At 50.3% G+C, this 27,279-nt stretch overlaps 1 protein-coding gene and 1 long non-coding RNA gene across 2 annotated transcripts in view; one reads left to right on the top strand and one right to left on the bottom strand.

The window, feature by feature from the left end:
- Nucleotides 1-5,989: 5,989 nt before the first annotated feature.
- On the bottom strand, nucleotides 5,990-12,567 carry LOC145529371 (uncharacterized). The gene is made up of 2 exons (XR_014071144.1): nucleotides 12,254-12,567; nucleotides 5,990-6,850 (listed from the first exon to the last, which is right to left on the bottom strand). It is a non-coding gene; the product is annotated as an uncharacterized LOC145529371 (long non-coding RNA).
- Nucleotides 11,591-27,279, top strand: part of ADAMTS7 (ADAM metallopeptidase with thrombospondin type 1 motif 7) — a 56,177-nt gene continuing 40,488 nt past the window's right edge. The window contains exons 1-4 of the mRNA XM_081549590.1: nucleotides 11,591-12,006; nucleotides 20,911-21,266; nucleotides 23,376-23,541; nucleotides 24,656-24,852. Of these exons, the coding sequence (XP_081405716.1) occupies nucleotides 11,907-12,006; nucleotides 20,911-21,266; nucleotides 23,376-23,541; nucleotides 24,656-24,852 (819 nt within the window). The 5' untranslated portion in view covers nucleotides 11,591-11,906. The remainder of the gene's footprint in view (nucleotides 12,007-20,910; nucleotides 21,267-23,375; nucleotides 23,542-24,655; nucleotides 24,853-27,279) is intronic.

The raw sequence follows: 27,279 nt of genomic DNA, 5'->3' as shown, positions 1-27,279 counted from the left end.
AAATACCCAACTTTTAAATGAAGTATAATATCCAGGTGCACATGCCCACGTATCACAAGCATACAGTTTGATGAATTTTCACATACCAAACACAACCATGTAACCAGCACCCACATCAAGAAACAGAACATGAATAGCATCCCCAGAAGCCCCCTCATATCTCATGTCCCGTTAGTCCCCGTGCTTCCTTCCAGAGTAATCACCATCCTCACTTTTAACAGCACAGATTAGTTTGGGCTGTTTTAGTATTTTATATGAATGGAAACACACATGTGTACACTTAGTGTCTGGCTGCATGGGTCTGTGAAGTTCATCCATCCTGTAGAGTATCAGTTCAGTTCAGTTCAGTCGCTCAGTCGTGTCTGACTCTTTGTGACCCCATGAATCGCAGCACGCCAGGCCTCCCTGTCCATCACCAACTCCCGGAGTTTACCCAAACCCATGTCCATCGAGTTGGTGATGCCATCCAACCATCTCATCCTCTGTCGCCCCCTTCTCCTCCTGCCCCCAATCCTTCCCAACATTAGGGTCTTTTCCAGTGAGTCAGCTCTTCGCATGAGGTGGCCAAAGTATTGGAGTTTCAGCTTCAACATCAGTCCTTCCAATGAACACCCAGGACTGATCTCCTTTAGTATGGACTGGTTGGATCTCCTTGCAGTCCAAGGGACTCTCAAGAGTCTTCTCCAACACTACAGTTCAAAAGCATCAATTCTTCGGTGCTCAGCTTTCTTCACCATCCAACTCTGCATCCATACATGACCACTGGAAAAACCATAGCCTTGACTAGACGGACCTTTGTTGGCCAAGTAATGTCTCTGCTTTTAAATATGCTATCTAGGTTGGTCATAACCTTCCTTCCAAGGAGTAAGCGTCTTTTAATTTCATGGCTGCAATCACCATCAGCAGTGATTTTGGAGCCCCCAAAAATAAAGTCTGACACTGTTTCCACTGTTTCCCCGTCTATTTCCCATGAAGTGATGGGACCAGATGCCATGCTCTTAGTTTTCTGAACGTTGAGCTTTAAGCCAACTTTTTCACTCTCCTCTTTCACTTTCATCAAGAGGCTCTTTAGTTCTTCACTTTCTGCCATAAGGGTGGTGTCATGTGCATATCTGAGGTTATTGATATTTCTCCCAGTAATCTTGATTCCAGCTTGTGTTTCTTCCAGCCCAGCATTTCTCCTAATGTACTCTGCATATAGCAGTAGCTCATTCATCTGCACTGCTGTATGGTCACCCTGTTTTATTTATAACACTTGTCACAATCAGAGTTTATGTATTTGTCGACATTTTAAAAAATCTGCCCCCACTAGAAGGTTAGTCCATTGAAAGGAAGGACTGCCTTTGTCATGTTCACTGCCCTTGTCATGGTGGGAGGTCAATAATCATAGGATGAATGCCCGCAGGACCCTGCTCAGCAGGCTCAGCCTTTGATGGGCACTGTGATGGAGACAGAGCTAGGCGAGCATCCATTCTAGCCCCAGGAGCCCACAGGTCGCAGGAGAGCTCAGATGGGGAGGGTCAGCACTGAATGAGGGTCACTGGGATAGAGCTGGAGGCAGAAGGCGCTTGGAGGGGCAGGAAGGGAGGGTGGGGGGCCATAAGCTCTGAGCTGGGCTGTAAGGATTCATTCTGTGGGCACTGTGAGCATATCTAGTAGGATGGGTTATGGTTATGGGAAGGCCTTGTCTGGGCCTTTAAACAGGCCAGAGCTGGAGGGGCAGTAAGTGAAAAGTGCTGGCGGTGGATTTACCAGGACAGGGCTGTGGGGAGCGTCCCACAGAGGTTAGCTGGAGCCAGGGAAGAGGATAGCGCTGAGGCCAGGGTGCTTTCTGGGAGGCAGCTGCCTTCCTCCTGGTTGAGCAGCTACTATGTGCCCAGCCCAGTGCCAGGCGTTTTACACGTATCATCTCTCCCATCCTTCAGCTCCTCCGTGAGGCAGTAAATGTGATCTCCATTCACACAGGAGGGAACAGAGGCGCAGAGAGGGGGTTTGTCTCACATCCCACAGCAGAACCAGGAATTGACCCCACACCTCCCGCTGAAGAGCCTGTCATTTTCCCTGTGATGCTGATGACAGTGCTCTAAAAACCTGCATGTTTGGGGATCCACCCAAGAGAACATAGTTATCGGTGGGAGAAGGTGACAGGTTGGGGATAATATTTATTTTTCTTTTCTAAAAAAAAAATCTCTTGGGACTTCCCTGATGGTCTGGTTGTTAAGACTCTGAGCTTCCAATACCTGGAGCGTGGGTTCAATCCCTGGTCAGGGAACTAAGATCCCACATATTGTGTGGCATGGCCAAAAAATAAAAATAAAATCTCTTTATTATTGTTACTACAGTGAAGAAATAGCACTTCCACATAGAGTTTTCTACAAATGATGTGGCCAGTGCTGGCTTTTCCCTTTGGAATGGTTCCCTCCTCCCACCCACCCCAAGTGAGATTACAGATAGCTGTGTTAAGAGGTGTGGGTCATTTTGGGTTCTTACTATGTATCCCCCTCTGGTTCCCCATTTCCACTCCCAATCTGGGCCACTTAGCCCCTTGCTTCTCTGTACTGGGAAGATCAGCGGAACATCAGGGCAACATTCCTGGAGGCCCTGGAGAGCCCAGAGGAAGTGTGGAGGGGACAGAAGGTGGAGGCCATGACAGGAGCAGCCTGGCTCAGGCCACCTCTTGGAATTGCATCCCCTCCTCCCACAGAGTGTGCGTGGGTGGGTGTGCGATGAGCCAGGGCAGAGGCAGCTGTTTTTCATCTTGTGTGCCTGTAGGACCGTTTGACTCTTGTAAACCATGAACACATATTACTTTGACATAAATGCAAATTGAATTGCAAAAGAACAAAAACCTTTGCAGATTTGACAGGTGAGAAGTGCTCTGCAGTTGCTTGGATCTACGTCCCTTTAGTTGCTGGCGGGGATGTACATTTCTCAAATGTTTCTGCAGCATCTATGTTTTCCCTAAACTCTTGGTGTCTGTTGCCATCAACAGTGTCATGGTTGGAGCCTGGCACCTGGGGGCAGACCTCCTTTCAAGTCCTGCCCTGCCAGTTACCATGTGACCTCACAAAAGTGACTTAATCTCTGTTTTTCTTGCCCGTAAATTGGATAGTAATAACTTCCCTCATGGGGTTGCTCCAGAGTTAATAAGAAAATTCATGTAATGCATCCCTCGTGTAAGTGTCCCAGTGTTAGTTCAGGAATAAAAAACACCTGGATGGGGCCAGGAACAGCTCTAATGCTGGGGTGGTGGTAGTGGGGGAAGTACAGGGCTGACTCGGGGTAAATGAGGAGGACCTGGTGTCCTCAGGCGTGACCCCTAAGGTATGCCTACAGGCAATAGCTCCAGCTATTAAACCCTTCCCAGAAGCCTCCTCTACTGAATTGTGATTCTAGACCATTCTCCTTTATCATGTCTTCCCAAAGCATCCAGCCTAGGTTTCCTAGAAACAACTCTCCCTTTGTACTCAGGTTTGGGTTTATCTATTTAATTATGTTTCAAAATATAATAGCAGAAGCAATAGTATAAACTGGCTTGTAAACCAATCCAGGTGGCTCTTGGGATGCCTGCAGCTTGTTTGGTGGGAAGAGAAGTGTTTGGGGCCTGTTAGACCAGTATTTAAGGTGCCCACCTTTCCCCTGGGGATTTGGTGAAGATGCAGATTCCAATTCAGCAGGTTTGGGGCACACTGAGATGCTGTATTTCTCCTAAGCTCTCAGGTGATGCCTGTGCTGTTGGTCCAAAAAGCCACACTTAATGTAGAGTGGGAGAGTGTATTCTACTAGTAGCAAGAGATCAGCATGCCATGGGCAGTAATCTGTATGTTTTACCAGGAGATTGGCTGTCTTTGTCCAGTTGGGCTGCTAGAATAAAACACCATAGACCAGGTGGCATATAAACAACAGAAATTTATTTTTCACAGCTTTGGAGGCTAGAAGTCCAAGATCAACATGCCAACATGGTCAAGTGACAGCCTTCTTCGAGGTGGCAGACTTCTCATTGTGGTTGTGTCCTCACAAGGTAGAAGGGGAGGGGGAGCTCTCTGGGACCTCTTTCATGGAGCCCATTCACAAGGGCTTCACTCTCACAACCTAGTCACCTCCCAAGGCCCCACCTCCTAACACCAACGCCTTTGGAATTTTGAAAGAACACACAAAGGTGGCAAAATTTGGTGAGTTCGGTTGGCAGCGGTTGCTGGATAACTTCCACTGTACTAATACTAGTTTACAAAGCAGTTTCACATATATCATCTTAATAAGTTGACACAATATCATAGATCATTGTTTTGATCTCCTATTTACTAAGGTTATAAGATTCAGAACAATCAAGCAGTTTGCCCAAGGGCATGCAGCTAGTTCTAGGCAAAGCTGGGACTTAAATCAACCAATCTGACTACAGAGCCTGTCACCCATTCCATCATTATGTGGAGCTCACCTTGAGAACATCTCTAGATCCTGAAGCCAGTCAGCCCAGAGTAGTAGTTAATCTGAGCCAAGCCTGTGGGTCTTATCTTTACCACTGAATTTGGAATTGTCCATTCAGATGGTTTGCAATTATGCCTTTGTGGGTTCTCGTGTATACATACGGAGAAGGCAATGACAACCCACTCCAGTATTCTTGCCTGGAAAATCCCATGGATGGAGGAGCCTGGTAGGCTGCAGTCCATGGGGTCGCAACGAGTCGGACACGACTGAGCGATTTCACTTTCACGCATTGGAGAAGGAAATGGCAACCCACTCCAGTGTTCTTGCCTAGAGAATCCCAGGGATGGCAGAGCCTGGTGGGCTGCCATCTATGGGATTGCACAGAGTTGGACACGACTGAAGCGACTTAGCAGCAGCAGCAGCAGTGTATACATAAGGCAACTTCTATTTCTTTGGGTTTTGTTCATTTCTTTTGAGACTTCCCTTCTATATCTCTGACTTCCTGCTTCAATGTGGACTAGTGGCTCTCTTGGCCTTCTAAACAGTTGTGATTCTGAAATTTTCCTTTACTATTATTTTGGAGACTCCCTTTCTTTGCCGACACATGTAATTTGCCTTTGCCGACAAATGTAATTTGTGTTGGATCACCTGTTTCCTAGTTCCCAGGTCTTTCTCGTAGTTTTACCTCCTCATTTGGGTGGAGCACAACCTCCAGTAACTTTCAGAGAAAAAGACCATAGGAAACAAATGCCTTGAGACCTTAAATATCTTAAAATGGCCTTATTCTACCCTCACACTTGATTGAGAGCCCGAGAATTGAGTTCTATGTTGGAAACCACTTTCCTCAGAATTTTGAAGGCATTGCTCTGTTGACTTCTGGCTAATACGGCTGCTGGAGAGAATTCTGGTGCCATTCTGTTACCGAGTCTTTGTGACCATTTTCTCCCCACCTCTGGGAATAATTTTCTCTAGTACCTACAAGTTCTGCTACGTCAAGATGTTGTGTCTTGGAAGTGAAAGTGTTAGTCACTCAGTCATGTCCAGCTCTTTGTGTACTTGTGGACTATAGCCTGCCAGGCTCCTCTGTCCATAGGATTCTCCAGGCAAGACTACTGGAGTGCGTTGTCATTTCCTTCTCTCCACTGAATCTTCCCAACTCAGGGGTCAAACCAAGGTCTCTCGCAATGCAGGCAGATTCTTTACCATCTCAACCACCAGGGAACCTGTGTGTCTTGGTAGGGGTCTTATCTGTTGTACTGGATGCCAGTAAACTCTTTCAGTCTAGAAATGCATGTGCTTCACTCCTGAGAAAGATTCTTCTATCATTTATTTGATAATTTTCTATTTCTTCTGATCTCTCTAGGTGTCTTGATTTTTGATGTTGGATTTAGGGACTTTTAAAATATGGAGAAATGTTTGCTTTATGAAAAGCAATAGATGTAGGCACATCTATTAACTTCGTTGCCCGCATATTTTGCTATTGATTTCGTCTTTAAAATATCCTTCTAACCCCCAAATTATATAACTAACTTCATTTTTAAAATTGGCAATAACAATTTCAGAATAAAGATCATGCTGTTTTTATTCATTTAAACTCCACTGCAGGCAGCACAAGTGAGTATTTGTTGGATAAATAAAGTAGTGAAATGATTTATTGATTAAAAAAGAAAACAAAAAATGACCCATGTCGTTTACTTTATCCAGGATCTTATTACCAGCAAAGGTTCTGATTTTTAGATGTTGGAACAAGTATTTTCTTTACAAAAGTTAATAAAATGCATGAAAAGTGTTATAGGATAAATAACAGAAAGAGCTTCCAAAAACTCAATAAACACAATAAAAAAGCATAAAAAGTTTTCAAATTATTTACAGACACAAGGATTTGGAACACCCCTTGCTGAAATAATAGCAAGAAGAAAAAAAGAGAAAAAAGAAAGAAAAACAGCCACGGCTGCAGCGTGGGGCAGTAAGAGATCTAAGGTTTGTGCGAATGTCAGGCTGGGGACACAGCCTCCCACACAACAGTCTTCTGGGATGTGCTAGTCTTCAGTCCAATTGACAGGGCCCTGGCCGTCTGGGAGTTCATGGGCTAGATGTGAAGACAAGATTTGACTGCAGGAAATAATCTGATGGCCATTCCTGAGGGTGCCTTTGGAAATCAGCATGGCTCCTGGCCCTTGACAGTTGGGAGGTGTTCCGAAATGCAAGCCTCAGTGACTCTCTAGTGAAAGGGAAGTGGCCTGTTCCCACACATCTAGCCGTCTGGCAGACTTAGATACAACTCCCAAAGGTGGAGCCAGGAAGAAGCAGATCCTTTGATGTATAGAAGCTCAAACTGGCAATCCAGGAGGCAGAGGTACTCAGGGACTTGGGTGTTGGGACCTTCAGCAAACCACTTGACCTCTTCGTGCTTCAGCTTCTCCATCTGTAAAATGAAGACATAATAGTGTCCACTCCCAGTGTTGGGAGGAGGATGATGTGAGACATTGCATGTAAAAGCATAGTGCCAACACATGGGATTCAGCACTCATTCACTGTCACAATTCGCCTCTGTCTAATCATCCTTCTCACTGCCCAGATGGCTGCTGGGGAGAGTGGAAGCTGTTCTTGGACCTTTGTCCCCTGAGCTGACTGACAGTTCTGAAATTTCCATGTGGATAATGTCCATGACTCCTGTCGTGGTATCCCTCATGGTGGTGTGGGGTCAGGCCCCCCTCCTAAGCTGGGTAGTTGGCAGGCAAAGGCCATAGTGCTTTGAACTATGGGACTATATTGAGAACACCCATGTCTCCAGGGCTTCCAGAACAATGGCTAATCAGTCCCATGGCAGCAACTCAGCATCCCCTTTCCAAGTCAATCAACTTGTGCATTTTCAAAGCCAGTTCTTACTCAGCCCAGTTGCTGTCCCATGGAAGGGAGCGCTTTGTTAGGCATCCCTGTTTAGCAATCTGTACCCTAAATTAGCACTTAAAATTGTGCCCTTAATTTTGCAATTCTTATCTATCAAAGTTACAAACACACATGCCCTTGACAGCAGCCCCAGTTCTAGGACTTTATCCAGCAGTTGTACTCACCTATATGCACAGAGGATAGTCACAGCAAGAGATGAGAAATAATCTAAATACCCCCCCAGTAGGGGATGGGTGACATATACACATGATGGTATGTCAACCATCCAACATTTATTTGGATAACTGAAAATAGCTACTGAATGTGTGTTGTATGTCAGCTACTGTTCTAAGAGCCTATTAGTGAGCAAGACAAAGGTTTCCTGCCCCCATGGAGCTTACATTCTGGTTTATGTGCCACATGCTAAGAAGCTATTGAAATAAGGCTGCTTCAGGTCCATGAGTAAGGATGCTGGCCTAGCTCCCATCTCTGAGCTATGTGGTTAAATGAAAAAAGCCAGGCGTGGAGTGACTGTGCCACCGTGTGCATTCAGTGGAACTTTGTGTTTGCCTAGACTTTTTCTAAAAGGGTTCAGGGGAAACTGAAATAGTAATGGCCCCTGGGAAGGAGCACCGAGGGACTAGGGGTCAGTTTTGGGAGGAAAGAGTTACTCTTCACTGTTTGTAAAAGTGTGAATGTTTATCCTGTGCTTGCCTTACCAAAAAGCGCAAAATAAAATACAAAAGAACTTTTACTCTGCCAGGTGCCTTCAAATTATTTAATTGTCTAGACCAGAGTTTCTCAACCTTGGCACTTTGACATTTGGGCTGGATAATTCTTTGTTGGGGGTTGGGGGCTGACCTGTCCATTGTAGGATGTTAGCAGCATCCCTGGCTTCTACCAGTCTGATGCCAGGAGTACCTTCCCCTAGTTGTGACAATAAAAACAAAACAAGCAAACAAAAAACACCTCCAGACATTGCAAAATCCATGACCAAAATCACCCCCAGTTGAGAATCACTGCTCTAAAAAACTTTGAAATAGAGTAGCAATCACTGTCTCCATTAGACAGATAAGTAGAGGCCCAAAGAGGTTTTATAGTATTTTTTAAAATTATATGCTTCATTTTAAATCTGCTATCTATTCATTGATGATTTTAAATACACGTGCTCTACTGGCTAATTTTTAAGCGACCTATTAATATATATAGGTAAATATACAGAAGTAGAATAAGCCTAGTTTCTTATTTCGCTTGATCCATTTCTAGTAGTGTTTTAGCTCAGTTAAATCTTACTGGAGATGTTGGGCTACATAGATAACAATCATTTAAAAAAATAAATTAATTCAATCAAGATTTGGCAGGGGTTGGCGGGGGGGGGGGACTCTAATAGGATACCTAACATTTTGAACAATTACATGTTGAAATATCAAATCTCTGGCTTTGTTCAAAATGTAAACTTTACCCCCAGAGTTGGCGTTGGCTGGCGTTATTTTTCTGGTTGGATTGTTATTTGTGTCATGAGGGCAGGACTAACCCTCACAATCCTTTTGTATCCTATGGTGTCCAGGAGAGTTCCCAAGGAGGCTTAAAATGAAGGCAGCCCAGCAGGCTGTGGACAGAGTAAAGGCCAGGACCTGGGACACAGATGGAAACAGGTGAGGACTGTTGTCAGCTGATGGGTTTAAAAGCACAAGCTCCTAGGCTGCCTTTCAGAAAAGCCTCTAATCTGTGTTTGGCCTTGGCAGCTCCCCAGAGGAGGGAGGACAGCAGATTGTGGTACTGGCCAGGGAGGACTGTGTGTCCCACACCCACTCCCACACCCCAGATCCTTTCCATCTCTGGGGCTTACTGTGCTGGGGGCTGGGATCACAAAACAAAGTAGGCACGGCCTGAGCATCTCACAGTGTGGTGGGGTTGGCAGACATAAACAGACAGAGCAATGCAGTGTGATCTGAGCCATGATGGGGGTTGCAAAGATGCTCTGGGGACCTTGAGAAGGGAGTAGGGGAAGACTTGCTGGGAGAGGTGATGTATAAGCTGAGCCTGAAAAGACAGGTCTCACTCAGATGCACCAAGTGAGCGTTCTATCCCTTCCCTTTCACCCTCACATGACTGGTGAATATCACCTCCTCGGGAGGCCCTCCTTGACTGACCCCTTGGAAAGTAGACCCTCTAAACTCCCTGTTTTATTTTCTTCATAGCCCCTCTTAGCAGCTGGTCTTCTTTACATGTTTGCCTACTAGCCTGTGGCCCTCCTCCAAAGAGTTCCAGAGACTGTGACCCTCTTGTTCCCTGTGAACACCTAACACCTGTGGGAAGGAGGTCTGCCAGGCGGATGAGGGTGGCGTTGAGAAGTGGGGAGGGAAGACACCTCTAGAATGCATTGGGGAGGTCAAGATGAGAAGGACTTGAAGGGTCCTATGGCTCTGGCACCAGGGTGGAAGATGGTGGAAGGGGTGAGCCTGAGATGCAAACGGGAGGAGGAGAAATCTAGATAACTGCCTGGAGAGGTTAGATTGAGAAAAAGAGCAGAAATGTGGGGTGGGAACTAGAGAGGGACCACTCGTTTATGGAGGGGTATAATCCATATCTTTACTGGGAAGGAGACCAGAACTTTTTAAAACTAGGGGTCAGGAGCCAATGATGATTGGATGGCATCACTGACTCAATGGACATAAGTTTGAGCAAGCTCTGGGAGTTGGTGCTGGACAGGCGTGCTTCAGTCCATGGAGTCTCAAAGAGTCAGATGCGACTGAGCGGATGAACTAAACTGAACAGGAGCCAATGGAGACCAAGGAAAGAGAGGCACTCCTACAGCAAGGTCCTTGGAGAGGCCTGGCAGAAGCTTTTGTCTCTGACCACTGGAAGGTGCCTGCTCCATTGTATCCAGAGGATGGGGAAATGCATGGATGCCAGTTACAGATGCTTGGTGCACAGGGTGGGGGTGTTGGGGCAGGATGTGGTGGTGTGAACTGTCCCTGCAGCAAGGTCAATGGCTGTTAGGGGCAGGGGAGAAATGGAAAGTGGTTGGGTAAGGGCCAGAAGTCAAGCAGTGAGTATAGCTAGGGAGGGAAGTGAGTGGAGCTAGGAGGGGCAGGTAGGTGGAGGGGAAGAGGCAGGTGACAAGAGACTGGAGGAAGAAAAGCACATATTATTACCATGAATATTCAGGGAGGATGGGAAAGGCATCAGGGTGTGCTCTGAGAGTGGGGCTTCAGAGTAAGACTTCAGAGTGGGCTGTCGGGGGTGACAGAGGCTAGGCTGTGGCAGTGGAGGGAGGAGGGAGCCCAGGAGAGCTGGTGGCTAAGGTGGAAGGAAGGGTCATTAGAGATGAGGAGGTCAAGCAACTGTGTAGCCATGTGCTGCATTTGTCCCCGAGAAGGACAGCAGGGCTTAGGGTGAAGGAGCTAGATGGGAACTTCCAGAATGAGGGAAAGTGCATGTGAGATGGAACAGGGAGGAGGTATGTGGGCGGCAGAAGGCTACACAAAGGCTGGTCAGGGGAAGAAAGCGGGCCACCACTGTCCTGAGGAACAAGAAGTGAAGGTCCTCAGGGTAGGGCCAGGTTTAGTGAAGCAGGAGGTAGAGGGTGGGAGTGTTCTTTGACATGGGGAACAGCTTCTAGGAGCATCGAGGGAGGGAGCAGGGCTAGAACCAGGGCTGGGGCCACAGGATGGATGGCGGGTGTTTGAGGCTGAGGATGCAAGGCTGGGGTTGGCTGGCCTCCAAGCTCCCAGGAGGCCCCTGCTGAGTCTGTGGGCTCCAGCCCATGGGCCAAATGCTGTGCTTCCCTTCAGGCAAACACACTTGGAAAGGAGTCTGGACATGAGGAATTGAGGGACCCTGCCCTAAGTAGGAAATAGCTGCTCCCTTGGGAAGAGTCTGGGCCTCTCTCCCCAGCTAACTTTGGAGACCCTGGACCCTCCCAAGGCCTCTGTGTTCCTCTTCTTCAGAAGGGCAGGCCTGCCTAGCCCCGGGAGTGCACCGAAGGGCGCCACCTCGAGCACAGTTTAGGAACAAGGCAGAAATTCCAGAAATTCCAGATTCTTTGAGGGGCTCCGGCGGGCTCGGGACTGGAGGGCCCTGCTCGGCTCCACCGCCAGACGGCGCCCTCGGCCAGGTGGGCGGCCGACCGGCCGTCGGGGGGCGCTGCGCGCGCCCTGCCCGGTGCTCCGCCCCTGAGCGGTGGGCCGCCAGCCCCGGCCCGGAGTGGCCCGAGAGGGTGGGGCGAGGGCGGGGCGAGGCCGCGCCTGGGCGGGAGGGACGGGCCGGGGGCGGGGGAAGGAGCCCGAGGGGCGGGGCGGGGGCCCGCGGCGTTTCTCCCTCCCTCCCTCCTTCCCTTTCTTTCTTTCTCCTCTTCTCACTCTCCAGTCTTTCTTTGCCTCCGCCGCCGGCCGAGGGGGCGGGCCCTGCAGCCTTTGTTGCTCGCAGACCGAGCGCAGCCGCCCGCCGGGCGGCAGTCCGGGCCCGGGACGCCGGGAGCTGCACGCGGGTCGGGCATGTCCTGAGCCGGACCCGGGACCGGGCAGCGAACGGACGGGACGGACGAGAGTGTGTGCGAGGGGTCGCCCGGCGGCCGCCTGGCCCCGGCCATGCCCTGCAGCGCGAGTCCCCGAAGCCCCGCGCCGCTGCTGCGCCCCCTCCTCCTGTTCCTCTCGGTCCTGGCGCCGGGCGCCCACGGATCTGCACCAGGTGGGTGGCTGCCCCGCCCCGGCCGGCCGGCCCTGCCACCCCTCCCCTCTTCTCCAGCCTAGGTTCAGCCCCTTCTCACCTCTGCAGATTCCGCTCCCGCCAGGCTCTGACGGGAGGGGTCGCCCCCCACTCCCCTGGTGTTAGGGACAGGGGTGGGCTTAGGGCAGCGAAACCGCGCCTTCAGGGAGCCTTCCCTAGCCTTCGACTCCGCTACACACCCTGCCCATAGCCAGAATAAGCCTCTTACACGCTCTTGGAGCTCCGGTTTCCCCACCGCGGGTGCAGCAGAGCGCGACTGTCTCTCCCGGGGATCTCTCGTCTGAGCGACTGGACGGAGCGCGGCTTGCTCACGATGGATTCGGTTTCTCGCCCTCCTCAGTGTGCCTCGTCTGGAAAGCAGGCTGGCCAGGACGCTGCGGGCGGGGTCGCGAGGTCGCAGGTCTACGCGGTCCCCCGCCGAGCCCCTGCCCCCCGCCTCTAGGCAGCCTGCCCGGCCCTCAGGCTCCCCGGGCCGGGTCTTGCGCGGTCCTTGCACTTCCTGCCTCCCCCTCCCCCAAGTGTGAAGGCGCCGGGAGTGCAGCGCGGAGAAGGAGCTTCTTTCCCCGGCCCCGGGCTTGGCTCTCCCCGCCCAGCCCCGCCCGGCTGGCCTCCGACGAGCCTCTGGCCAGCGTCCAGAATCATGCTCCGTCCGGGTCCGCCGGGCCGCGGAGCTCCTGGAGCGTCCGGCCTGGGAATTTAGGATCGGAGGGTGTAGAGGACCCCCTGGCCTTGCGCTCTGGGAGCTCCTGGTCTCATGGGCGCGGGTGGAATAGTGGGAAGCGCTGTTCAGGCGAGGCACTTGCGAAGAAGGCTTTGTAGGAGAGGAGGAGCCCGAGCTTGGAGGGACTGAAAGGATGGATGAACTTTAGATGGGCTGGAAGGGGGTGTGGGGAGGTGGGGGGGGATGTGTGGGGAGGTGGGGGGGGATGTGTGGGTGGGTGCAGCCCAACCCGGCTCGGTGGAGCGGGTGGGGGTGGGGTGGCTAGGTTAGGCCTTCCTGCTGGGTTTCGGGGAGATCTCCCTCCCCAGCAGAGGGATTCTGGTTGTGAGGCTGGAAAAGCTTATGGGCCGGAATGTAGGGAGCATTTAAGCCAGATCTTAGAGGTTCGCGGAACCGTTGAGGGGTGCAGCTGATGAAAGCCGTTGAGGGGAGCAGTGTTTTAGGGAAGAAGCTCCCCGTCTAGCACCAATGTGTAGGGACAGAGCAAATATTTAATGAGACCTACTACGTGCCAGCATCCCTACTTCTTATTTCTCATCAGTTCCACAACAACCCTGCAAGGTGTGTGATGGAAAGTTCTTTTATAAATGAAAGGACAGATTCAGAGAGCAGAGTGACCTGCTAGGTTAGACTCCTGGGCCACCTGGGTGAAGCCTGTGTTTTCCCACTGCCGCAGAGCTGGGGACCGATGAGGGTGAACCAGGTAATGGCAGCAGGAAAGTAGTTGCCCCAAGGAATTGCCCCTGAAGCCTGAACTTGGGTCCAGGCTCCCTGGCAGCTGTGGGAGAAAGGTTATGTAGGGGGGCGGGGGGGGGGTGGTGCCTGTGCTCAGGGTCCCCTTCTACTGCAAGCCAGACACATGTATGAGCTTGCCCATGTTGTTAAACTGGGATAATGGTATCTACCTCCAAGGGTTGTTATGAGAATTCAGTGAGATGCTGAATGTGATTGCTTCGCACAGAGCAGAGAGACGGCCATGTGGTGGCCGTGGTTATTTGAGTCTGCCAGGTAGACCCAATAAGATTAGGGAGTCCTTGGTGTGTCCTGAAACTTGGACCTGCCATTTGGGATGGAGGAAAGGCAGGCACCCCTCCTATCTAATCTGAGTCCCCCTTCAGGCGGGTGTTTGTCTCCAGTGTCCCTATAGACACGTTGCATGAGGTCCTCCCCAGTCTTCTCCCACTCGGGATCCCTGACATGGAGGCTGCTGAGCTCTTTGTCATTTTCTTCAGACCTGCCTGGGGGACCTAGACCGGGTGCTCTGCCCACTGAATGCTACCCTGTTTGAGGCCAAAGAGCACATCTTGGGCTCACTTTTAGAAAAATGTAACAAACCAAGGGACTTGTTGGGATTGCTGGGGCTGGCTCAGGGGCCCACCAAAACTCTGTTTCACACATGTGAGCTCGGTGTGCACGTGTGCATGCACAAACGTGCATGCAGGCAGGTGCAGACAGACTGGAGCGGGAGGACATGTGTCACACACACCCTGGTTATTTTTTCTCTTTGTCATGAGCTATGGGTCATTTGAAGAGCTGGACTGTAACTCAGGTACTCGATAAGGAGGTGAGGGTAAACACCATGTTGGCATTTCTCTGCTAGGAGTTCCAGGGTGACAGTTCTGTCACCTAGCAGTGATATTCAAAGTATTCAACACCCGTTGTGGCAGGAACTCACTCCAATCACAACTGACTAACCTTCCTGGTAGGACAGACTCAGCCATGAACCACTGGCAGTCCCTGCTCCCATCTGCAGTAGCTGTAGCACTGCTGGCTCACCTCTGATGCACCCACAAACCAGACTGGAACCTGCAATTACCCTTTGCTGGCACTGGGTGGTGGTGGTTTCAACCACCATGATCTCTATCAGCCATCAGCTATCAGAGACACTGGAAGTTATTTTTTCACTTACTCTGTCCTCATTTAAAAATATTTTAATGGCAAAACAATACAAATTGACTATTGAAAATGAATGCAGAATAAAGTAAGAAAATGAAAATTACTGCAGTAAAAGTGGTAACATCCTGTAAGTACTAATAGTTTTACATTTTTTATTGAAATATTAAGACATTAGGCAAAACAGGTTTTTAAAGAAATAGCTAAGTATACTTGAGAACTTCTCTTGCTAATTTTCAGTCATAACTTAGTCACATTTGCTTTGTGTTATTATCTATTATGCTAAACGCTTACATATTGACGCACTGAATTCTCACACAACCTAAGGTAACGATTATTATCATGCCCATATTACAGATGGAGGAACTGAGACTGTGTGGTTAATTTACCCGTGGCCTCACAGCTTTTGATGGCAAAGTTGTGATGCAGACCCAGGCGCTCTGACTGTAGAGCACATTACTTCTAATGCTTTTCGCCTGCAGCATATTTCTACTTAGCCCCATCACATTTTTGAACTTAAGAGGATGCTTCTTTATAACTCACTTGAATTTCTATCTTGCGATAATTTCCCAAGGTCTAGAGCAGGGGTTCTCAACAGGATTGCATACCCCCAGGTTCATGGATTCCCACCCACCCACCCAAGGAACACTGTTGAGCTCTTGGGGCCATTTCTCCCCAGGGGTTCTGATTCCCTAGCCTTATACATAGTGCCCTCTCCCACCCACACACAGTTGAGGACACTGCCATCACCTAGAAGTGTGCCATGTAGCTTCTGTTTTGCTGGTACCCTGAGTACTTCTGGGCTAATTGGCATCAGCACCCCACACCTTCAGCTTGTCTTTAGCAGCCTTGACTGTGATGGTTCATGCCCTGGGAACTGCTTTTAATATTCAGTTAAAATAAAACCTTGGAGTGTAACTGTTTTCTTATTCTCCATCTATTTGCCCCATGACCCTCCTTAAATTTTCTGACTTGGATACTCTGAGCAAATGAGGAAACTGAGGCTCAGCAAGATGAAGTGACTGTCCAGGCCATACAACTATTAAGTAGCCAAGTTGGCACCTGAACCCGGGTCTACCTGTGTTCAACGCTCACACTTTTGCATTGTTTTGTAACTCCATTGTCTCTCATTCCACAAAACACGTGCCTGGGTCAAGCTTCTTATTGCTTGTTCCCCTCACCTGACTTTTTCCTATTTCTCTGGTGGTCTATCACATGATGCCCACCACCAAGCTGTCCTCATCCTCATGCTTAAATATATACCCATATGTCAAGGGGACATTTCACATGCGCCCCTTTGACAAAGCTCTTCTTCATCCCCATACATCTGTGGGGTGTCCCCTCCCCTCTCTTGGACTTTTCCAGCACTGTGCCAGGGGTGTGGATCATGAGTGCCCTGCACCCATTTATTTTCAGGGCTAGGATGGTGTCTTATACATTTTCCTGGATGTTAGGGTACTTAACTTTCCCTCACAACACCAAATGCCATGGACCAGGCAGGTAACGTAACAAGGCTGATGGGAAGACATCTTTCTTGAATCGTAGGGCCTCTTGGCCCATCCCTTGTTTTCCCATTGTTGTTAGAGATTCAGTTCTTTACTGAATGAAAGACAGCACAAGTGTGAAGCTGAGGGCAACCTATATTTAGCGACAGTGCTGAGAACACATAGGAAGTGGTGGAGACTGAGGCAGATGGAAAAGCACAGGCCCTCTCTAATGGGCCACTTCTGACAAGTGTGAATTTAGGCCTGACATGGATGGACGATAAGACTTGAAGCTGAAAATTGAGATTTTTGTACAAAATCATGTGATTTTTTTTCTTTTTTTAAAAAAACGCAACTGATTAAATACTGTTCAACATTTTTGCCAGTCCAACAAACCACTACCTGCCCCTAATCAATACACTGACAAACAAAAAAACAAGTCTGCAGGCTGTGGTTGTGGAGTTGCCCTCCCAAATGCCCTTATGAGGATGAGAGAGCAAGAAGTCTCCTTCAACTATCCAGCCCAATGGCTTCCAAATGCCAGCCTTGAAATGGTTACATCAGAATCCCCAGAAGGTTTAGAAAAATACAGATTCTGGGGCCTCAGAGCCCTGGATCTATGGAACCAGAATCTCTGGGCTGGGTCCTGGGCAGCTGCAGTTTTTCAGAACTCTCCAGGTACTGCTGATGTTCAGCCAGGTTTATGTCCAGTAAGGAATTTCCTAACTTCCCTGATGACCACATCCCTTGAGGCTTTTGATAAAAACACAGCTTCCCAGTCCCATTTCCTGGAGATGCTGATTCAGTGGGTCTGAGACAGGGCCTGGGAATTTGTTTTTAACAAATTCTCATCTGAGAAGTCTGGAAAAATCCTTGCACTTGTGCCCTCCTGAAACTCAGAGACAAGGAAAATTTGCCTAAAGTCACTGAACAAGTCACTCCAGCCCACCCTGTGTCCTGCCTCTCGGAGAATGCTCTTAGAGGACTGCCCTGATGACTGGCCCACTGGGGCAGTTGTGGGCAGTGGGGGATGTTCTTGGAGGGGGTGCGGGGGGCCACACCATGCAGCACACTCTTCAAGTGGTTTGGCAGGAGACAGATTGGAGGGTGAGTTGAGTTTCTGCAGCCTGGCCTGGAGGGAGCTTCAGGCTGGACTTGGCTTCCTTTCCCACCCCAGCAGCAACCACACAGAGAGCCCTGTAGGACAGCTGCAGGGCACTCAGGCATTCTTGTGGCTTTGAAGGTCATTGTCATGAGCAGCCAGGATCCCAAGAGCTGGGCATAAAGCCAGGACAAACCCCAGAGCTAGGCAGGACCAGAGGCTGTGGCAAACCTCAGATGGGCCAGTTTCCTACCTGCACCTTAGGGTCTGGGAGCTGTGGAGAAGGAAAAGAGAGAACAAGAGCATGAGCCCTGGGGTTCCTGCCCACTCGCAGCAGTGCTGCTCTGCTTTGTGTGTGTGTCCACGTGAGATTTCTTTTGAAGACTAGGTCTAGTGGTCAAAATAGTTGGAAAACTTTGATCGAGTCCAATTCTTCTATATTCACTTGGTCGTGTCTGACTCTTTGTGACCCCATGGACTGCAGCACACCAGGCTTCCCTGTCCATCACCAACTCCTGGAGCTTGCTCAAACTCATGTCCATCGAGTCGGTGATGCCATCCAGCCATCTCATCCTCTGTCATCCCCTTCTCCTCCTGCCCTCAATCTTTCCCAGCATCAGGGTCTTTTCCAATGGGTCAGTTCTTCGCATCAGGTGGCCAAAGTATTGGAGTTTCAGCTTCAACATCAGTCCTTCCAATGAATATTCAGGACTGATCTCCTTTAGGATGGACTGGTTTGATCTCCTTGCAGTCCAAGGGACTCTCAAGTCTTCTCCAACACCATAGTTCAAAAACATCAATTCTTCAGTGCTCAGCTTTCTTTATAGTCTAACTCTGACATCCATACATGACTACTGGAAAAACCATAGCTTTGACTAGATGGACCTTGTTGGCAAAGTAATGTCTCTGCTTTTTAATATGCTGTCCAGGTTGGTCACAGCTTTTATGTTAGCAGTGGAGAAACTGAGACCCAGCAAGAGACAGACCTCTGAGAATGAAGAGCGATGTTACTGGGAGGTTGAAACCATTTGGAAGACTTTATTACTCTTTCTGTGTGCCTTTAGGCTAGTCTCTGCACTTCTCTGTCTCTCTGCTATCTCCAGGAGCAATCTGGAGACTCTCCTGCAGGTGTCCTAACTTAGAATCCATAGCCACAGGGACGTGGGTAGAATTCAGAAGGTCCATGAACTTGTATGGGACTATATTACATCTTTAATTTTTCTAACCTTGAAGTGAAATTCAGCATTTCCTTCCATTACAAATATTAGTAACAAATCACAGTAGTATTAGCAGCATCTCTAATTTAGCTACCAGTTGCTGTTGTTCAGTTGCTAAGTCATGTCCAACTCTTTGCGACCCCATGGACTGTAGCATGCCAGTCTTCCCTGTCCTTCACTATCTCTTGGAGTTTGCTCAAATTCATGGTCATTGAGTTGGTGATGCTACCTGACTATCTCATCCTCTGCCCCCCCCTTCTGCTTTTGCCTTTAATCTTTCCTAGCATCAGAGTCTTTTCAGTGAATCGGCTCTTTGCATCAAGTGGCCAAAGTATTGGAGCTTCACCTTCAGCATCAGTCCTTCTAGTGAATATTCAGGGTTGATTTCCTTTAGGATCGATTGGTTTGATCTCTCTGCTGTCCAAGGGACTCGCAAGTCTTCTCCAGCATCACAATTTGGAAGTATCAATTCTTCAATGCTTTGCCTTCTTTAGGATCCAACTCTCATATCTGTACATGACTACTGAAAAACCATAGCTTTGACTAAATGGACAAAGTGATGTCTCTGCTTTTTAATACACTATCTAGGTTTGTCATGGCTTTTCTTCCAAGGAGCAAGCATCCTTTAATTTCATGACTGCTGTCACTGTCTGCAGTCCACAGTGATTTTGGAGCCCAAGAAGAGAAAATCTGTCACTGTTTCCACTTTTTTGCCATCTATTTGCCATAAAGTGATGGGACCGGATGCCATGATCTTAGTTTTTTGAGTTTCAAGCCAGCTCTTACACTCTCCTCATTCACCCTCATCAAGAGGCTCTTTAGTTCCTCTTCACTTTCTGCCATTAGAGTAGTATCATCTGCATATCTGAGGTTGTTGATGTTTCTCCCGACAATCTTGATTCCAGCTTGTGATTCAGCCAGTCCAGCATTTTGCATGATGTACTCTGCATAGATATTAAATAAACAGAGTAACAATATATAGTGTTGACGTACTCCTTTCTCAAGTTTGAACCAGACTGCTGTTCCACATCTGGTTCTAACTGTCGCTTCTTGACCTGCATACAGGAGACAGGTAAGCTACCAAAAGGGACAAGAAAAAAAAATTTTTTTTTTTAATCTCAATACAGTTGCAGGTATCTTGAAATAAGGCTGATGCTCTTCACTACTTTGAAATCATCATAGTTATTAAACTTGCCTTTGGATCTTGTTTAATGCATTAGGAAAGGAACACATGATTTCACATCTACTTTTTAAATTATTTTGACAACTTTAATTCAATATAATGAATTTCCTTGGTATTCCTATACATTTAATCTTACACACTTAAAAACATTTTTTTGAGGAGTCCATGGCAGGAAAAAGGTTAAGAATCAAGACTTACTGGGAAATCCAAGCAGACAGAATGACTAGGAGAGGATTCTGCAAATATTTCCAGCCCTGGAATCTTTTCATTTGAACTTTCAAATGTGCAAGAAATAAACTAGAGCTGCTTGGTTGAAGTGGTAGTGATGAGGGGCCGGAGAGCCCTACCTGGGTGGTCCTTCTCTGACTCCCCATCTCAGGAGGCCTGGAGATGTGTGCAAAAGAACCATCAGGCACTTTAAAAAAATCCATCAGGCTAATACTAGTCTAATAATTATAATTGCTATCCTATTCAGTCTGTGGGCCAGGAGCTGCTATATGTGGCATAGTTCAGTTATTTAATCTTCAGCCCCCAAAGTGTAAGTTATGATCCCCTTTCTACAGATTTTACACACATACTTACTGAGAAACTACTAGTTTCTAGACACTCTTGAACACTTAAAATCGTCAGCAAAGACTCTAAAGATTCTTGCTCTCCTAGAGTTCACACTGGGAGGAGATGGAGAAAGAAAAATAGAAAAAAGAATGCAGCTGTTAAGTGATACAGTATGTGAGACGTGCTATGGGGAAAAATAAAGCAGAGAAGGGGGGATAGGGAGAGGCAGGGAGCTGCAATTTTAAAAAGAAATGAGTAGAGCTTTGGGGAAGGACCTGAAGGAAGTGAGTGCTCAGCAAAATCCTGAGGCAGGAGCAGCAAGGAGGCCAGTGGCTGAATGGAGGGAATTCGGGAGGTGTAGCTGAGATGAGATCCGAGGCATCCTTGTCTAGGACGTCCCTGGCCATGGCTAGAACAGTTTCCTGCTGTGTGTGAGCTGGGAGCCACTGCAGGGTTTTGAGCAGAGAAAGGCTATAATCTGACAGCTCTGGAAAGAGTCCCTGTGACTATTGCGTGGAAAGGAGAGGGACGCGAGACGGTCACTAACGCAAGCAGGGAGACTTGTGAAGAGTTTATTGCGATCACCTGGTTGGAGCCAGCGAGGCACGGAGCAGTGAAACAGCACCTGTGGTGGGTGTTTGAATCCCGGCCCTCAGACCTCAGCGCCCCCGCGGCCGCTCCGCACTCCGTCTCGGCTCTTCTCCCTGCAGGGCACGCCGCCGAGGGCCGGGCGGCGCTGGACATTGTGCACCCGGTACGTGTGGACTCGGGGGGCTCCTTCCTGTCCTACGAGCTGTGGCCCCGCACGCTGCGCAAGAGGGACTTGTCTGCGCGCCCAAGCGCGCCCGCCTACTACGAGCTGCAGTACCGCGGCCGCGAGCTGCGCTTCAACCTGACCGCCAACCCACACCTGCTGGCGCCCGGCTTCGTGAGCGAGACGCGGCGGCGGGGCGGCCTGGGCCGCGCGCACATCCGGGCCCGCGCCCCCGCCTGCCACCTGCTAGGTGAGGTGCAGGACCCCGAGCTCGAGGGCGGCCTGGCGGCCATCAGCGCCTGCGACGGCCTGGTGAGTGCGCGGGGTGCGCTGGCGGGACGTGGGGTGCGCTGGCGGGACGTGGGGGCCACCCCCCACCCCCCACCCCCACCCCCTGCCTGGCCGCGGACTTGTCTGCTGGTTTTGGCCCGTTGGAGTTCCCCCTTCCAGCCTCAGTAGTAGCACCTGTAAAATGGGGTGGACAAACTCAGGCCTCTTTGTACTCTAGGGCAGCGGTTCTCAAACTTTAAAGCGAGTCAGAGTCACAGAGGCCTAGTTGAAAACCTGGTGTCCCATAGGGTAGATGAGGGAAGGGGGTGGGGAACGTGCATTTCTGGCAATTTCTCAGATAGTGTTGAAGCTGTCAGTCCAGACTTTGAAAACCGCTTTTTGTTTGTAGTGTGTGTGGACTAAGTAACTCAGAAAGCAGTTGAGTCCCTCATCTTCAGGGGTATCAGTTATGACTTTGATCACGCAACCCCCGCCCCCACCCCTCTTCCCAGGAGAGCCCGCCTCAGCCTCCAGGTTTTTCTGGGTTGAGGTAATGCTGGCAGCCACGTGCAGCCCTAATTGCCTCCCTCTGCTTGAGTGTGGAGTCAGAGCAGCTCCTCTCCATGCAGCATAGGGCCCCTTTTTCTCCCAGCTCTGGAGGGTGGGGTGTGGGAGGAGCGGGGGTGGGTGGGTGCACATTCTCAGCCATCCACCACTCCCTGCAGGGAGCCTCAGCTCAGATTGCTCAGGAAAAGCCATAGCTGTGGCAAGGCAGGGGCTCATGACATATAGCCCACCTCACGGGCTCTGGGGCAGCTGGTCCCCAATCTTTTTGGCACCAGGGACGGGTTTCATGGAAGACAATTTTTCCACAGACTGGGGGTAGGTAGGTGGCACATTATATTTATTGTGCACTTTATTTCTATTATTATTACATCAACTCCACCTCAGATCATCAGGCATAAGATCCTGGAGGGTGGGGACCCCTGCTCTAGGGTGTCTGGGCCTTTGAGAGCCCAGCTGCCTGGGAAAGTCTCGTTTACAGGAGCCTGTACTTCTCCCTTTTCATATAGTTACATTAATCTTGTTGCACGTGAGCAACAGGTATGCATATGGGCATTGTTCCCATTTTACAGATGAGAGAACAGGCTCAGAGAGGAACCTGCCCAAGGTCACTCAGTTATCCAGCGGTGGAGTCAACCCAGGCCTCCAGCCCCTAGAGCTAACGATACACTGTCTAGCACTACAGGTTCTCAGCCCTGAGTGACCCAACTGGCTGACTTGGAGCCAATGAGGAGGGGTCCGAGGGAGGAAAAACCTTCTTCCATGTTGGAGTCCTGAGCTTCCCTAGTCGATGGTGGGCTGCTCAAAGATACTTCCCAAGGCCCCTCCTTCCTCTAGCCTCTCTGAATGCCAGCGAACATCCCCAAGACACTCCTTTCAATTTCCCTTCCCTGGAAGATCCTGGGACCAAGGAAGAGGGTGTCCTGGTGGCAGTGGGTATCTCCATGGCCATCTTGTTAGATTTGGAAGGAAACCCATTTCTTTCTTTCTTTCCTTTTCTTTTGGTAATCAAATTTCTTTTTATTGAGATATTATCAAAATATTAGTTTCAGACAATTTGACACCTATTTATTAATATATTGTAAAATGATCACAGTAAGTCTAGTTACAAATTTACGTACATATAGTTTTTCTTGTGATGAAAACTTTTAATCTTTCTTAGCAACTTTCAAAAACACAAAACACTGTTATTAACTATAGTCACCATGCTGTACATTACTAACCCAAAGCTTTTTTTCCCCTTGGTGTTAAGCTTTTAATTGTAATTCTTGCTTATCTTTGTAATGTGGGAAATGCAGACCTATTTTGTGCTTCTTAGGGGCTCAGGGGTGGGGTGGGTGTATGGAGCAGCCTCCTGGGCTGATGGCTTCTGAGCTCAGCTTAGAAGCCTTTGGCTGGGTAAGGCGGTAGGGAGGGACGTTCCAGCCAGAGGGTACAAAGTGAGCAAAGGGCTAGAGGGAGGAAAGCACAGTGTGTCTGGGGTCAGTTGGCTTGATGGGCTCAGCTGGGCACAACAGGCCTCTGGAGGTGGGGGGAGGGCAGCCGAGTGCCAGTCCTCCCCATGTGACCCTGGTGCTTCTTTCCCAGAAAGGTGTGTTCCAGCTCTCCAACGAGGACTACTTCATTGAGCCCCTGGATGGTGTCCCCACCCGGCCTGGCCACGCCCAGCCCCACGTGGTATACAAGCGCCAAGCCCCAGAGAAGTGGGCAGAGCCGGGGGACTCCAGGGCTCCAGGCACCTGTGGGGTGAAAGGTATGTTTCTCTGCTAACAGCTCTGGGGTAGGGGATGAGTCTGGGACCATGGAGGGGCCTTTCTAGAAACCTCTGTTAACACCCCCATGCCCAGGTTTTCTGGGACTGAAGGGACACAGACAAACCAACAGCCACATCATCATAGCCTGTGCCCTCTAAATGTGCGATGGGCCTGAGGCCTCTGCCTGTCAGGCCTGCCCCAACTCATCCCCTGGACTGACTCCTCTCACCACCAGCTCAGGGCTCAGTCTCTCCGTGTCCCCTCCTGCTCCCTGCCTGTGACACCTCTAGCTGTGGCAGCCATTCTTCCTCGAGTGTCCAGGCAAGGCTGGGCCATATGCAACCTCAGCAGGACAACTAGGCGGGAACCTCCCTCCCCTCCTCACTCTGGTCTCACGCCAGAAAAACTGACCTCTGTTATTGGGGACTTAGAGTGTGGCACCCAGCACCTCTTCTGCAGAGTGGCCAGTCAGTGCTGGGCCAGTCCAGGTGAGGAGCTGCCTGCTAAAGACTGCTGGGGTCTGTGGAATGCTCCAGCTTCACGAGCTGCCCACGGCTAGGGACTCTATTTCCTGGGACAGATATTCACAGAGGCTTGCTTCTTGGCCTCAGTTTCCCCAGCTTCATAGATGTGCTTCCTCTTCTGACCTGGGGGGCAGCCTGGGGCAGTGGGGCAGGTCTCCAGGGGGGTCAGCTGGTTGGGGTCTTGGCCAGCCTCCCCAGGCTGGGGGTTAGGTTGAGGGGTCTGTGTGTGCTGGGAGGTACTTACCGGCCAGCGGGGATGGATCAGCATAGGGAGATATGGGCCCAGGAGTGCCTCGCCTCACAGGCTCTGTGCTTCACTGTGTTCATAGCCCCATCAAAATCATCCTCTGAGGCTTCTAGGCTTACCTACTTATTGTCAGGCAGCCCCAGGGTCAGACAAGGGAAATGATAGGTCAGGGCCACACAGCACAAGTCTGGGGCAGAGTCACACTGGGAGTGCAGGCCCCTTGTCTCTGATCCCAGCACTGTTTCCGCTGCCCCAGAGAGAGCTCACTGGGGAGAGGTCCTTGAGACGTGTGTCCTGGGCCAGCCTCCTGGCAGCTAGCCCCTACCCCTTCTGGGCCCACAGAGTTTCCAGAGCTGGAGCCCTGGAGGGAGCATTGGGAACAGCGGCAGCAGTGGCGGCGGCAGCGGCTGAGACGTCGATACCGGCGCTCAGTCAGCAAAGAGAAGTGGGTGGAGACCCTGGTGGTAGCCGACGCCAAAATGGTGGAGTACCACGGGCAGCCGAATGTCGAGAGCTACGTGCTGACCATCATGAACATGGTGAGGCTGCCGCAGGCTGCGTGTGGTGGAGGGTGGTAAGGGCTGCCAGGAGGTGGTGTTGGTGAGCCTCAAAGGGTATACCCTAGGCTCCATGCCGGGTACAGACGTCCAGCTCCTGAGTCACTGGGAGAGAACCTAGGCAGATGTGAGACACCACTGGAGGCACTCCACTGGCTCAGCAGCCTCTGCCCACTGCTAGGACCAGAGTTGGGGGAGGAGCGGATGAAGCAACCTCGACTTTGTGCCTGCCTGGAGGAGCTTGTAGACTGGTTGGCCCATTCACACCACTCTAAACAAGCACCTCCCTCCTCTGTGCTGGGACCTAGGCTAGTCACTGGGGACGTGGAAATGCCCAATCAGACCAGCCCCTGCCTGAGCCATCGGCAGGCATTAGAGTTAGAAGGACCTGTACTGTCCTGTGGTCTACTAGCTGGTGACCTTGGGCAAGCCACATTACCTATCTTAGACTCAGCTTTCTCAGCTGTGAACTGGGGATGACAGTAGTACTTGGGTGGTACAATAGCGTTGGCATACTGCTCTTGACCCCATAGGACAGTTGAAAAAACTAGACCCCGTGAGGGTCAGTGACTTGCCCAGGTCACAAGGCTAGGCAGGACAGAGCCGGACAGGAGCCCCAATCTCCCAAGTCCTACCTGGGGCACTGTGGCAGGTTGAAGCTGGTGATTCCCACTCCTTTAGCGCCAGCCAGTCCCTCCCAGATGCTACCCCAGGTGTGTAGGTGGGAGACCTTAGGCAGCCAAGCTGCTTCCTGCAACCCCTGGGGGAAGAGATCTCTGCCCGTGGCATTCTTAGCAGGCTACCTACTGAACAACACTGTTTTCTCTCTGGGCTGGGTAACTGAGAGCAGATCGGGTAGGTCTTCAGCTGATGGCCAGCGTTATGTGCTGCGACCTCCCGCATATCAGCCTTTCACCCCCAAAACACTAAAGGAAGTGTGTGCTCTGAGTCATCTAAGGTTTGGCCACTCCTTTTATAGCCATGAAGCCAAGGGTCAGAGAAAGGAAGGGGCTCTGTGGCCATCATGCCCCCACTGCTTGAGTCTGCATTGGCAAGCTCAGCTCTGGGCCAGTTCCTGCCTGACTTGGCCACCCATGTTGGCTCCCTCCTTATGGAATAAAGGCCATGGCCTTCTGCCTGGCACCTGAGGTCTCTAAGGCCCAGCCAAGCCTCCATTTAGCCTTGTCTTCCCAGGGAGACAAGCCACTAACCGCCAGGGTTCAAGAGGGATTGTTGCTGGACAGTAGGGCCCTGCTCCTGGGCTGGGGTGGGGAGGCAAGACCAGGTTTCCATGCCACGAGATCCTCCCCTCGCAGGCTCAGCCTGAAAGAGGCCTAGGAACTTGGCTGGAGCCACCAAGGCTGGGTTCATCAGCCTCACTTTTACTGAATGTTCCATGTGGGAAGGTATCGAGCCCTCCAGGCTCCCCCGTGACATCCCCTGTGTGCCAGGGGTCAAGAATTTGGCCCCAGAGCAGGACCTCTTCCCGCCTCCCTGTCTAGGCCCACAGGACACACGCCTTTACCTTGTGTGCCCCACCCTGGAGGAGGGAAGCTCTGGCTTTCACAGTCACGTGCTCTGGACAGTGTCATAATTTTCATGAGCTGCCTAGTCCAGCATTGGTCTGGACAGAGCAGAGGCACCTATGAGGCTAACAGTGCTAGATACCCAACAGGGAGACTCCAGGAAATGATAGGGGCATGGGTGGCAGGCAGCCAGCCTCCAAGGAGGGCTGGACTGGGTGTTATGGCTGAGCCTTCTGAACACCTGCTACTTGGCCAGTGTTCCACACTCACTGCCTCATCTAAGCCTCAGCCCCGTTTTGTAGCTGGAGGAACAAAGGATCAGGGAGTCCAAGGAACTTCTCAAGGTCACAGAGCTAGTGAGTGGCAGAGCTGGGACCAGAGCTCAGGTTTATCTGCTTGCAAAGTCCCACTCAGTCCTCTCTGCCTCTTAGCCTGCCCCAGAGAGGGACAGCTGGGTAGCTGTGGTGGCCAGAGTGTGCTAGAAGGATGAAGGAACAGGGTGGTGGGAGTGAGGAGAACTTACCCCCTTTTCCCTCTGGAGCAGATGTTTGTTCATGTAAGGCTGACATGAGTGCTGAGTGTCAGCTCTGTACCAAGGACATGGTGATGGATGCATCAGAATAAGAGCCCAGGCTTGGGAAGCTCTGCCTTATAGCATTTCTCAAAGAATATTCTGGGGAGTACTTGTTCCAAGAGATGCCAATAAATATTCAGTGAAGAAAGATGGCGCTTTTGAAAGTTTGGCAATACACAGTTAAAAAAAAAAATAGTGGACTTTACTGCAGTACTCCTCAGAGCCTCCAAAGCTGTACATATTTAGAGTCCACCCGTCAGAAAGGAGGTAGGCAGCACTTCCCAAACTTAAGAAGTAAGAGCAGAAACT

The sequence above is a fragment of the Giraffa tippelskirchi genome, chromosome 12, assembly GCF_054371585.1.
Source record: "Giraffa tippelskirchi isolate mGirTip1 chromosome 12, T2T-mGirTip1v1.2.pri, whole genome shotgun sequence".
Taxonomy (NCBI): domain Eukaryota; kingdom Metazoa; phylum Chordata; class Mammalia; order Artiodactyla; family Giraffidae; genus Giraffa; species Giraffa tippelskirchi.
This window is presented reverse-complemented; position numbering and strand designations above follow the sequence as displayed.